At 36.2% G+C, this 13332-nt stretch overlaps 1 protein-coding gene across 1 annotated transcript in view; it reads right to left on the bottom strand.

Moving 5' to 3' along the window:
• Positions 1 to 234: 234 nt before the first annotated feature.
• Positions 235 to 13332, bottom strand: part of LOC131256566 (protein arginine N-methyltransferase 1.5) — a 59167-nt gene continuing 46069 nt past the window's right edge. Inside the window, exons 25-30 of the mRNA XM_058257453.1 lie at positions 7895 to 7909; positions 3817 to 3870; positions 3535 to 3615; positions 2004 to 2073; positions 1800 to 1888; positions 235 to 625 (exon numbers count right to left, since the gene is read on the bottom strand). Of these exons, the coding sequence (XP_058113436.1) occupies positions 491 to 625; positions 1800 to 1888; positions 2004 to 2073; positions 3535 to 3615; positions 3817 to 3870; positions 7895 to 7909 (444 nt within the window). The 3' untranslated portion in view covers positions 235 to 490. The remainder of the gene's footprint in view (positions 626 to 1799; positions 1889 to 2003; positions 2074 to 3534; positions 3616 to 3816; positions 3871 to 7894; positions 7910 to 13332) is intronic.

Consider the following 13332-nt stretch of genomic DNA (forward strand, 5'->3'; position numbering starts at 1 on the left):
TGGCACTAGAGCATTCGCCACAACATATGTTTAATTTGAGCGTTTTATGATTCACTCACAGACTTCAGAATACGATTTCATCCAACTACATATCAATTTCTGGCCGTGATGTTCGAAATAGGAAATTGACTCTCTCTCTCTCTCTCTCTCTCTCTCTCTCTCAACCAACCCACTCTTGGTGAACTGAGTGGGTCCTCTTCAACATCAATCCAACTCCATAGAAGCACACCCAAATACCAAAGAAAAAGTTGTTTCATAACACAGTCTAGGATTAATCCAAGTCCTAACGTTAAAGGAGAAAAGATTTCCTATTACATAAATACCATTATAGCCCTCCAAAAAATTTTAAGGCGCTCTCAGGATTCCTCCTTTCAAATCTAAGGTAAATGACAACTAGATTCAACAGATAATATCATGGCATGAAATGAGTGCAGAATAGCTACACTTATGGAACTGAAAAAGAACCATAATAAAGCTTCTTCCATCCCCACTACCTATCTTTAAGCTCCTGTTCAAATTGAACAAGTTTTTCACGGATGGGCTGCAGAAAAAGCCTAATGTCCTTGCTGATCCGCTGTTTATCTGCCTCAATGATATCCTTCTCCTCGCTGAGCCTCACTTCCATCTGCCAGCCAATCAGGGTAAAAAGCAATCAGATTTTGGTATATAGAACCACAATCATCAGCATCATCAGCTTTGGATATCCTGATTTGCTAATCATATTCGAAACATCAATCTCATGTTTCAAGGAACAAATTATATCAAACTGGATTTCAAATTGATTAGGGTTGTTCATCGGCAATTGCCGAAAGCATGGTATATGGATGATTTGCAATTTAGTGCCTGAACAGATTTGCCTGTCTAGCATGTATTTTAGGTTTGCAACAGTGAAACAAAATCAGCTTGGACCTCAAGAGTTCAAGCTATTTTATTAATCAGCTTAACCAGGATCAAAGCATTACAATCCCTAGCACTTCATGATTCTTGGTCTTTTGTAGAACTTGGCTGAGATTATGATTAAACAACTACTATTCTCACTACCTCAGGCAGGCATGCCAAAAACAAAAACCATAATCTATATCCAATTATGTCTGGATTCTTCAATTTCTGAGATTATTTAAAGAGTCCTTTCATATACCTTCCACAAATCACTTAAAATTCCCACTTAGGGCTTTAGTGTCAATGGGAAAAGCACACTCCAATGTCCACATCTTGGTGTTGTTTTGCCAGACTCATCCCTAAAAAATGGGAGGATTTAGATAATTCACTCAAAATGGCAAAGATTCAACGTGGATTTCAGTGTGGCGAGCAATCGTACCCCTTATTAGGGTATGTTACTACCACAATAAAATCTTGCACCACAGAACCAAACAAGCGTTATTGGTCCAACAAAACAAACATAAGGCCTTCACAGATGATCAATTCCCCAGTCCACCCTGACCCTGATAGCCTACTCTCAACTCCACTCTCTGCTGATGTGCTTCTTTCTATCATCTCTCCCATTTTTTACCCACCCTTATTCAGATGATTCTTCCACTGTTTGTTGTTTTCTCACAATTTACCATTTATTCACTGAGTCACCAAGTTCACCCAACTCAAATCAAAATCCTAAAGTCCTGCATAGTCAGATTCAACCTTTTAAATATTGATATGTATCCCACATTATTTATTTATTCCCTCACATTTATAGATCAACATGGGGTCCAGAAATCAACCAAGCCATCGTGTTGCATGTTTGTCTATGAAAATTTTCTCTTTTGCTGCTGTGTTTAAGCATTCAGAGATTTTACCGTCTGTACCTGCAAATCATCTAGTTCACCAAATGAGAACTCCAGAATATCTATGTGGCCCTTGATCTTCTCTGTCTCCTCTTTAATTAACCATTCCCCTGTTTCCATCATACACATAGTTCTTTAAGTATCCGCAAGTACCTGTTGGATTTAGAATATAAAGAAGTGAAAAAAATGGGTAAATAGTAAAATTTATAGGCAATTATAACTTGCCCTTGAATTTCAGTGTTAATTCGTATGTGTATCCAACACGCTTCTTGTTTCGTACAGTCACCATGAATGCCTGCTCAAAGTTCCAGGGTTAAACATCAGTCAAATATCCACTCTAAAAGCAAAAGGCGCCCACGTTTATTACTTTAGTGCCAGAAGCAGCAGTGAGTGAGTAGAAAATAAGCTATTCAGGACACAGCATTCAGAAATCTTGAGATTTAAAGTGGGATGTACCCTAAGAAGGTCCATGCAACCAATGTTGTCAAAATCGTTATCGCATTACAGATCGTAACAGAGATTGAACTGTGTTGAATCACAAATGGTAACGTAAATCATAAGAAATCTTTATGATTTTCTTATTAAAAAAAAAAAAACTGAAAAATATAAATAAATCAGCAAAAAAAAATCATTAACCATTCTTTGCAATCAATATGCATCAAGTACCACCAAGTAATACCGTACCACGATAGTGTTGAAGAATTCTTATGTTTCCTTTATTTTCCTGTCTTTCAAGAAATTTCCGTTAAAATCATACAATTATCCTTTAATAATTTGTGTTGTTTTTACCTTTGTTGAACATAGAATCAAGTTGAAAAAATGGCATTTGATTATGTAGAGTGACAATAAAAGATATTATGATTTCTAATCATCTTCCCACAATACATATAGGTAAACATGATCGTAATCATCCATAAAAACATTCCAGATAAGTTATACATCAATTTGGTGTTTTGACCAATTAAGAAGTAAGAAATCATTATAAAAAAATAAAAAAATAAAAAAACTCCATGATTGAACATTAGAGAATATATATCATTTAATCTCTTATAAAGAACAAAATAAATAAATATTACCTCTTCTAAACGATTCTTCAAGCCTTCACCAATTTAAAAACATGGAATGAAAGCCAGGTTTAAAATAGACGAGAGCAAGTATAATATGAATGTAAATCATAGGATTTGAAACGTAGAATCATAGGATTCATATAAAAAGGGATTCAGGGTGGGATCCAAATCGTTTTTCGTAAGATTCAACTCAAGTCATAAATCATAGGATTTTGACAACTATGCATGCAACCAAATACCAATGTAATCACCTCTTTCTAAAGAATAGGCCATTCATCAATGTACCACTTGATGTTTACAGAAAACTCACTTCCCAAAATCAGAAGGAAAAGCACATGCCCTTTCAGGACAGCTCATTTTGCAACAATCAAGGTATAAAGCACTCTTCAAATCATTTTTCTTGGACGTCAAATTGCCTAGAAGATCAATTGATGTAAATGCAACTAACGAATTAAGCATGCATTCCTAGACTAGCAGAACATGAATAGGAGACAGGAAACTTCAATGACCAGAATAATATATTTGAGCATCCCCATTCAAAATGTAACCTCATGCGCCTTCAAAATTAATCAATGAATTAGGAATGTCTCCCATGCCCTCGAACTGAACAGGAAGGTTTTTTTTCCTCTAGAAGATGATGACACAAAAAGGCCCTTAGAGGGAGGGAGGGACGGAGAAGAAAAACTCACATCACCAGAACATCTAGATACTTCTGCAATATCTGCTTTTCCGCAAGAAAACTCCAAGGAGCCCATGGCGCCAAGCAACTCCTGAAATTCATGAGAATCAATGAAAAAAAAAATTTAATATATTAATTTAATTTATTATTTATAATATTAAAATTTTAAAAAAAAAAAAACACAAAAATACTAAAACGGATTGAATTTAAGCAGAACTACCTACTAAACCAACATCCTTGAAACAAATCCTTCATGACCTAGTGTTACTAGAGAGTTTGCATTGGTACTAACCTTTATCCTATTGCTTGCCCATGTATTAAGGTTCTTCTCCTCCCACGTACCAGCCTACATAGTAATACAACAGTTGTTATATGGTACAGGAAACCAAAATCCAGACAAAGGAGAAAAGTAAACTGATAGCACTAAGAGTGATATCAAACTTGGATTATGCCCTTTTGAGTAACCATTCAATTATTAACTTGGAAAATTTCCTATATGGTTGCTGGAGTTGGTCTGAAATAAAGTAACTGTTGGTGATACAGTACGAAGGTCATTTATGGGTTTTCAGTACCTTTTAGAGTTTTCTGAACTAGATAGTTTTTTACAATTTTTTATCATTAGAGTTTTAAGCCTATAAACATAGTATATGGTGCTCTACAGGACATGGATGCACCTAAGTAGATTAACCTCATCAGAATGACAAGTGTCTTTCCTGTAGTCACCAGCCACAGAAAGCCAAGTCGCAAAACCAATCACCTGGAAACTTTGGGTGAACCTTGCAAACACGAGTCTCTTTAATGGCAATGTTAGCTCACCCGTAGAGAGAGTCCATGTTCTATAAATCTCAGTATTGGAACAGCCATAAGAGTACACTGCTGCTTCAGAGTTCTATCTGGAAAGTTGAGCTCCTTCATCAAATGATGGTGATAGGTTGTGTGTGTGCATGCGTGCATGCATTCTGTACCTCTCTACTCTACTTTATTAGAAGAAACATAACTTCAACCCCGCATAATCTGCTCTTCATTTTTCCCCATTGCATTCTTCAATTTTTAAAAAGTTGCCTTGATAATAAATTCTACTTTTCCTTTCAAAAAAAGAGAGATTCTACTCTTCTTCTTTTTTCAGAGAGCCTTTGTTACTATAGTTAAACATGTTTTGGGCTTCTCTTTGTGTTCACTACATTCTTCAAAAGGCCACATTCCAATTCATACTACCATTTGCTTACCAGCTCTTTCTAATAATATTGCATCGAGGAATGCTAGCATGCTACCAAGACTCGCATGCATCATGGAGTTCCATGATGTGGGTTGATGCAGTGCAAAGCAAAAACTGAACATGAAAGTGAATTAGATTGTGCATGCTAGATTCTAGAGAAGGAATTCGACTTCAATGATGTGGAAATGTATCACGCGCACATAAATAGGGACTATTAAGAGAGGACTCAACAACCTGATAACGGAAAAACCACTACAAAAAGCTATAAAACTAGCACTAAAGAAAACTTCCCTTGGGCCACATTTATAACACCTAAACAACTCCACAAACCCCAATTTACAAGGCCTAAAACACTACTAATTCAACTTAGGGCCTGTTTATTAAATCTGAAGTCTGAAGCCTGAATCTGAAATCTGAATCTGAATCTGAAGTATGAATTTGAAGTCCGAAAACCTGTTTGGTAACTATTTGAAAGAAGTGCCAAAGTCTGAAAATTAAGTACGGAATATGAAACAACCCGTTCGTTAACAAACATCTAAGATGTATGAAATTTGTTAATTTGACACATTTGCCCCCTCCCCATTGCCCTAAGAAAAGCCCACTCCTTCACAAATTTTAACCTTTAATGAGGCCACCACTTTCCAAAGAGAGGAGGCTCTATACAGTGAGGATGTCTTTGTCCACCTAGCATTTTCTTGAACACCATACTTTCTACCAACAACTTCTCTCCAGAGACTACCCTCCTCGACCCCGAATCTCCACGCCCATTTCCCCAAAAGAGCCAAGTCTATAACCTCTAAAACTCGAAGCCCTACCCCCCTTTGTTCTGTAGGTTTGCACACTTTCTCCCATTTCATAAGATGAAAGTTGCATTTATCTTCTGCCCCCCTCCAAAGAAATCATGCTTATGCTTATCTACCACTGCTTTCGGACATTTGAACAGTGACATGTAGTAAACCAGTAAGTTTGACATTACCGCTTTAATCATTGTTAATCGCCCCCAATGACACGTGACTATTCTTCCAAACATATAGTCTACTAAAAAATCTTTCGATAACTTTATCCCATAGATGCTTGGGTGACTTTCCCATGCATAAAGGAAGCCCAAGATATGTTGTCGGAAAAACCTTCTCTACGGCCAAAAGTCTTGGCAAAGAAACCCACCTCTTCCTTAAACAAGCCAACTCACAGGATATCAGTTTTACCGAAATTTGCTGTCAAACCGGATACCACCTCAAAACACATATGGTCATCTTATGGTGCATTTAGTGGGAGAGAATTGAAAGATGCTTCAGGGACACTTGCCACTCCTCGACTTTCTTAGTCAATAAGGTGTTTTCTATCTGAAGGGAGTGGAATACTTGACCTTCGGGTTGGGGTGTTGTATTTTACTTTATGTCCTTGTTTTTCTGCTTTGTCCTTTGGCAGTTGAATAATATTCATCCTTCCAAAAAAAAAAAAACCTCAAAAGAAAATAATAATAACTGGATCTCAATTGATACATACATATATTGCTACTCCAATAAATTCAATAGCTTTTAATTTTATTACATTAGTAGAAAATGGATCATTGGCTCAAAGCAGAGCAACAGTTCACTTTCAATGATCAAAGTTGTCCAACCAGTACCATTGTTGACTTATTGGCCCCACCCATGCTGTGGCCCATCGAATCAACATTCCTGATCACCATATATGTTTACCACATGTATCTTGAGAGTAGCAACTCATTGCTGCACTTTAGCCTAACCATTGCGCATTGCTCTAAAAGGGGACTTTGCAATCAGCATGCAATAACAACAAGTTTGCTAAGAAGAATTTTATGTGTGTGTACACACACACACACACACACACACACATGCACAAGGAAAAGCCTGTGTGTGTCCAGATGGTGTCAATGTACCAGCCGGTTTCCAATCTAGGGAAAGGAGGGAGGTCAATGTAACATGAGCAGCCGATCATCAAACTATTGTCAAGAAAATATGCAAATTCCTGTTTTGACTCCAAAAAGCTGGGACAAGGCTACAAGGATTTTTTTTATTTTTTATTTTTTATTTTTTTGAAGATTAAGGCTACAACAATGATAATCTACCAAATTTATCCATTCTCAAAGAGATAGAGTAACCTCTCCATCTTTCCAATTAATACCAATGGCAACAAGAACATGATGATGGAGATAATTATGTTATTGAAATTCACATTCTAAGGGTGTGCATATAAAATTAGGACAATTGGGTTTCGTGAATTGTTGGAATGTGTCAAGCAAAGGAGCTATGGCAATGTAGTTGTTAACGGATGCAAGGTATTGGGCATAAATTACTATCGCCATTCCTTGCTTTCAATTGCTCTAGCTAGGAAAGAATAAAAACATGCATCTCCATTGCAAATCTCTTTTCATCTTCTGTTTTCTTGGTGATTGTCATTGATAAACTCCCGAAAAAAATAGTCACAGCGATCAACACATATAATTGGAAACGGTAACAAAAAGAAATAACATAGGAAAAAAAGAAAAAAGGGGGGATTTTTTTTATATATAATTTTGGGTTACCTGATTCCAGACAGATCCGAGAGTGGCGGGTTGGGACTGCTTTGATATGTCATCAGCTGAAAGCTTGCGAGGGGGCGGAATGGGAGCCGCGTCTTCCTTTGCTTCTCTAACCCAATACGTATAAGAAGCCTGCTTCTCTGCAACCTCACTCTCCATCTACAAACCCAATCCTAGAGAGAGATCCCACTCCAAATAACCCTAAAATCTCCAAACACTGCCTCGATCCGCAGATCTCTCTCGTTTCACGGCTAGAAATCGACGGATCTGGATTGGATGCCGTGCCTGCTGAGAGAGAGAGAGAGAGAGAGAGAGAGAGAGATTCTCCGATGGATTTGGGAAAAGTTCGGTTTTATATTTTTGGTGGGAGTGTTTGTCTTGATCTTTGACCCAACTAATGTCCTTGGAACCGCGACGCTTCGCGAAGCTTCGCCAGTTTTCCACGAACGCGGATTCCGTCCGGAAACGGATTGGCTAGTGGTCGGTGCTCTGTGGGCCCCACCATGATGTATTTATTTCATCCATGCCGTCAATATATTGTTCTAGATCATTTTAAGATATGATACAAAAAATGAGATATATTTCAATCTCAAGTGGACCACATTAATAAACTTCGACCATTAAAAACTTTTTCAGGGTAATAAAAGTTTTGGATCAAGCTGATCTTTGTTTTTCCTTCATCTGGGTATTTATGACCTAATTAACAGATTTGATCTCAAATAAACATTACAGTGGTCCTTAGGAGGATTTAAATGGTGGGTATCCAATCACTATTATTTTCTTTTGGTGTGGTCCACCTGAGATTTTTAACCTTCTAAATTTTTGAATATGCCCTAAAATGATCTTTAAAAATGGATGAACGGAGTGGATGAAATAAATACATCATGATATGGCCCACAGACCACCGATCACCAGCCACGGGGCTGGTGGCAGGGGGAGTAGCCAATCCGTTTCCGATTGCGTCCTGCCCCCTGTACCGAATCGGTACTGAGTTACTCATTACGCTCTTATCTTACTAAAAAATCTTTTTTGGGCCCACTGTGAATTCATGTGGATTATCCATGCCGTCCATCCGTTTTTCCAGATCATTTTAGGGGTTGAGACGAAAATTTAATTTTATCAAAATCCCAAGTATAACATACCAAAGGAAACAGTGGAAATATTGATTTCCACCGTTGAAACCTTTCTAAGGCCTCAATGATGTTTATTTATCATCCAACCTGTTCATAAGATCAAAAACACATGGATGAAGAGAAAAAACAAGTATCATCTTGATCTAAAATTTCTGTGGGCCCCCAAGAACTTTTCAACGGTAGAGTTTAATTCACACTGTTTCAGGTCGTGTGGTTCACTTGAGCTTTGGATATGAATAATTTTTTATTTAAAGCATTAAAATTATATGATAATATGGATGGACGGAGTTGATACAATGTATGAATGAATGTGAGCCCCACATAGCGTACTCAGTTGATCTGTACGCAATCCGCTTCCGCCTGGACGGATTACGGACGCGATTTCCTGCGAAAGCCTTTTGTGCTGCGATGATCATGAGAAAGTCACTCCGTCCATCCATTTTTTGACCTCATTTCCCGTATGTATGTGATAAAAAAAAGGGTGTATTCAAAAACTTAAATAGGCCACGTGAGAGGAAACAGTGGGGATTTAGTGGCCAGCGTTGAAACATTAATATGAAAACAAAAGTTTTGTATCCAGGTTAAGCTCCCAGTGTTCTCACTTCGTACAGTGAAAATGACATTATAAACAATTTAGATGAAATATAAATATCAAGATAAAGCCTAGGAACGTTTCAACGGTGGGAATTCATTTCCCACTGTTGCATCTCGTATGGCCCACTTGAGTTTTAAGTCCTCATTTTATGTCACATGTCCTGAAATGATCTCAAAAAACGGAAAAATGAGTTGGATTTCTCACAAACATTACATTCGGCCCTACCCAAAATCATTGCCCCGGAACTTCCTTCTAAAGGCTTCAGCAGGAAATCTGCTTCCACGGATTTACCGTCCAGCAGATCCATGGAGTGGCCCACCGTGATTTATCCGTTTATCCACTCTATCCATCCATTTTCTCTGATTATCTAAGTGCCCAACATATCTTACATTACATTACCCCCACTTATGGTCTACGTCTATGAATGGTTACATCATACTCATCACTTATTAGAGGATTAAATGTGGGGTTATCTTGATTTCCCAAGTACTGGAATAGATTAACAAGAGACTCGTTAATTTAGGGATGAGCATTGATAGATCAGCATCACACATTTCCTCCGTACCCATCTGGTGTAAGTATGATCTTTAGGGCCTATTTGGCCATTTGCATTAGGTGGGATTAAGATGAATGGAATTATAAAAGTTACAATAAATGCATATGTAAGGTATTGCTACTGATTGAATGTATCTCATGTTTTCTAATATTATTTTTTGAATGTATATATTAAAAAATAAATCTCAGGATTTACTTTCAAATTGCATTTGCATTGAACCTGGATGAAGTAAAAATTCATTATTCAGGAAATTATTAATCTCATCTCACACTTTCCAACACAAGGCTCATTTTCTAAAGCCTACAAAGTTAATTTTAACCTCATCTCACACTCTTCCAAACATGCCATTCTAAATTTCAAAGTGGGATTAGTAATGCAATCCCATTTAATACAACTTAATAACACTGTCGAAACAGGCCTTACCCTTTATATATTATTACATTTTATAAATTAAATGTTATTGCAAACAAAGATTCTTCAAATGGGTTGTATGATCAAATTATATTATATTCTATTCTATTGCATTTGTATGCCATGGACCTAACAAGTATCACGATGAATACACCAAGTCATCTACGCAAATGCGCAAAAAACACCCTCATATATGCCTTTAAATTGTATTTTTATTTTTTATTTTTTATTATTATTTTTTTGTGGCTGACTTTTAAGCCATTCATTATAGGAGGCCTCACGATGAAATTACCTTAACTAAAATTGAATCCATTCTATTATTCAAGTGAGTCACTCATGTTGAGAAATGAAAGGGAGAAAGTATGGCTTGGTGATTTATGGGATCACCTAATTAGTGGAGTGTGTCATTTGGGTCTATAAGTTAATATAATTGTTGGCCCAAATTTGGCACCAAGTATAGTGACTATAATCTTAAGTTTCAGGATGTGAATTAAAATTTGAGCATATATTACTTGAAATTTCACCGCACACGTTGTATATTTAAACTAAACCCAAATAAATTTTATTAAATTATACTTTAATTCAAAGTTAATTTTAAAATTTAAAATTTAAAACTAATTAATATACTTTTACTAAATTCTCTACTAAATGAAAACTTCACTAATGTCTTATTGTATTGAATTCAATGAAAAAAATAATTCAACCTAGTTTACGGAGGATGCTTTTATAGAAGTAACCATCAAGGTATTTTGCTTCACCCGTGTCTTATTCTTCCTAAAAAATTTTATGTGTTATTTAATTGGGTGAGCTAGAAGTCCAGTGAAATCATATTCATCTCAATTGAATTCTAAGGAAGACGAACAATTTGATAAAAGCGGAAGCTAAACAAAACAATAATAGGATAGAGACACACTAATGTTTACACTAAGATACAATGCACGACTACATGGTTCTAATGATATGAATGTATGATATGTTAAGCTAATTGTTTTATCTTGAATAATTAAGCAAAACTGTTTTTTTACGAACTCGCATAGCGTAGACATTGAGAATCTTTTACAATCCTAGTATACTCATATAATCGATTTACGAAGGCATGTACTTATATACAAGATCTTACACATCACTAATATTAGGGACCTTTTGCAATCTTTACATGCTTACCTAATCGATCCAACATTACAACAAATTCGGACATGCATGCAAATAGACAATCCTGAGATGTCCAAAGATCAGAGCACTTGAATCTCATATGACACTGACATTAGAAACCTTTCATAATTCTAACATGCTCACCTAATTAGTCTAATGAAGCGGCAATACCAGCATGCATGTAAATAATCAATCTTGATATGCTCATTGATCTGTCGCCCAAAAAGAAAAAATAAATCCAATTTTAAATTACATTAATTCGTTTCAGTTATTTCATGATCATGCACCTAATTCACTCGTGAAGTAATCGTAATGCGAGTCATAACACGTTTTCAAACACACGATACTCATGATGTATGTAATGTTCACGAATGGACAACTCTAATGATTATACAAGGTGAGATCAATTTAAGATGTACATCCTAACATAGATCGAGAGTATTAACTAAGACGCTGCCTCATAAACATTGGGCAATCTTAAGATCTTCTTACCCCTCGAAGGTTAGTTATATATGGTTGCTAAAAAAGAGCAAGGAAAGGAATGAGGTTTTTTCCAAGGAGGGAAAAACATTATGAGGTTCAGAGATTGAGCTTGAGATGCATCCTGTTTTGAGTAAACAAAATTCTATACATGTGCATGATGTAGAGTTCTCTAATTTGATCTAAGAATGATGAAAATTTAAAAATAGGCAAAAATAAAGAAAAATAAAACAACTTAGAAGAAGTTTTTTAATAAATGGGATTGGAACCAACATGAGTGAGTCACTCATCCAGTTTATGATGTTTCTCACCCCAAACACAACTTAAACCATATCCGAGTTGACTCAGTGAGTCAACTTAGTGGGTTAACTCAAACAAAGATTTTTCTCCTTTAATTTCCTTTCTTTATCTTTCATTCTTTTTCTCATTCTCTCCTTCTACTTTCTGATCCATCCAACGAAGTTTTTGGGCAAGTCAGAACCTGACTCAGTATAGTTTGAACCGAGTTGACTCGCTTTCTCTCTTTCAAAATTTTCTCTTAAATCTCCATTCTCTCTCATTGTTACTCTCAATTCGTAATTCACTCCAGTGTGGTTATTGTTGTTTTGTTCATTGTAACCAAGGAATTTTATAGGTTTTTTAGAGTTTAGAGATATTCCTTACACTTGGTTTTGATGGGTGCGGATGGTCTACATGTGCATTTCACGTGATTGTTGGGTTCAGATCTTTTTTCCTATTGCCAACATTGTTTTAATTCCAGGAATTGAATGGTGTCGGAGTGGCCAACTTAATGGTCATATCCAATCTCGCAATCGTTCTTTAATAAGATTGAACGATCACGGTACCATTAATGGTAGATTTGCAATCGGGTTTTGTTTATTCACAACATTTGCATTGGACAGTCCCGATAGATCCTACGATCTTTCAAGATTGAACTACGTCTTTCAATTTCTTGTGTGGAAAATTTCAAGGATGAACAGTTTGGATTGATTGGGAATGTTCCTCTCCAATCCTTGTTGGATTTGTTCATAAACATTGTAACACGATCAAATAGCTTGTTTGATTTTTTTAGCTTATTTCCAGTTTGACGTTGCTAATGAAAGCTTGGAAGATGGTGGGCCAAGATTGGTTTAATGGATGGTTTACATCTATTGGAGAACTCCACCTCGAATCCAAGATGGAGTTTCCATTCGTTTAGGTGCAGGAAACATGCAGTTCTCATTTTTGAATAACCAATTGATGCATTGGTTGTAATGTGATCTAGCATATGTGCACACGTGTGTTCATGCGCGTGAGAACAACCATGTTATAACATTTTTAGGGTTTGCATAGGTATATATAAATATAAGGGAGACAGATCATTCAATGGAAATGATGCGAAATGTGATGGTAGGTGGGTTTTGCAGGTTAGGTCTTGAAATTGAAGATGTATTGTCCAATCAAGTTGGTTAAGTGTTATCTAAAATTTTATTGCAATGGATTCTCCGAGGGTAAGTTTCCCAAAATATACAGTGTAGTATATACATATACACCATAGAGATCTTAAATAAATTTATATTGAGTTTATAGCTGTTGAAATTGAACTTACATGTGAAACACTCTTTCATACACTAGGATAAAGATGAGGGTTTCAATGTATTGATAATCGGGTGTAAACATCTTAATTGTGTTCTTAATCGATTTTACGATGATGTGATGGTCCAAAATCAAATTAAAGTTGGAT

Source organism: Magnolia sinica, chromosome 9, assembly GCF_029962835.1.
Source record: "Magnolia sinica isolate HGM2019 chromosome 9, MsV1, whole genome shotgun sequence".
Lineage (NCBI taxonomy): Eukaryota > Viridiplantae > Streptophyta > Magnoliopsida > Magnoliales > Magnoliaceae > Magnolia > Magnolia sinica.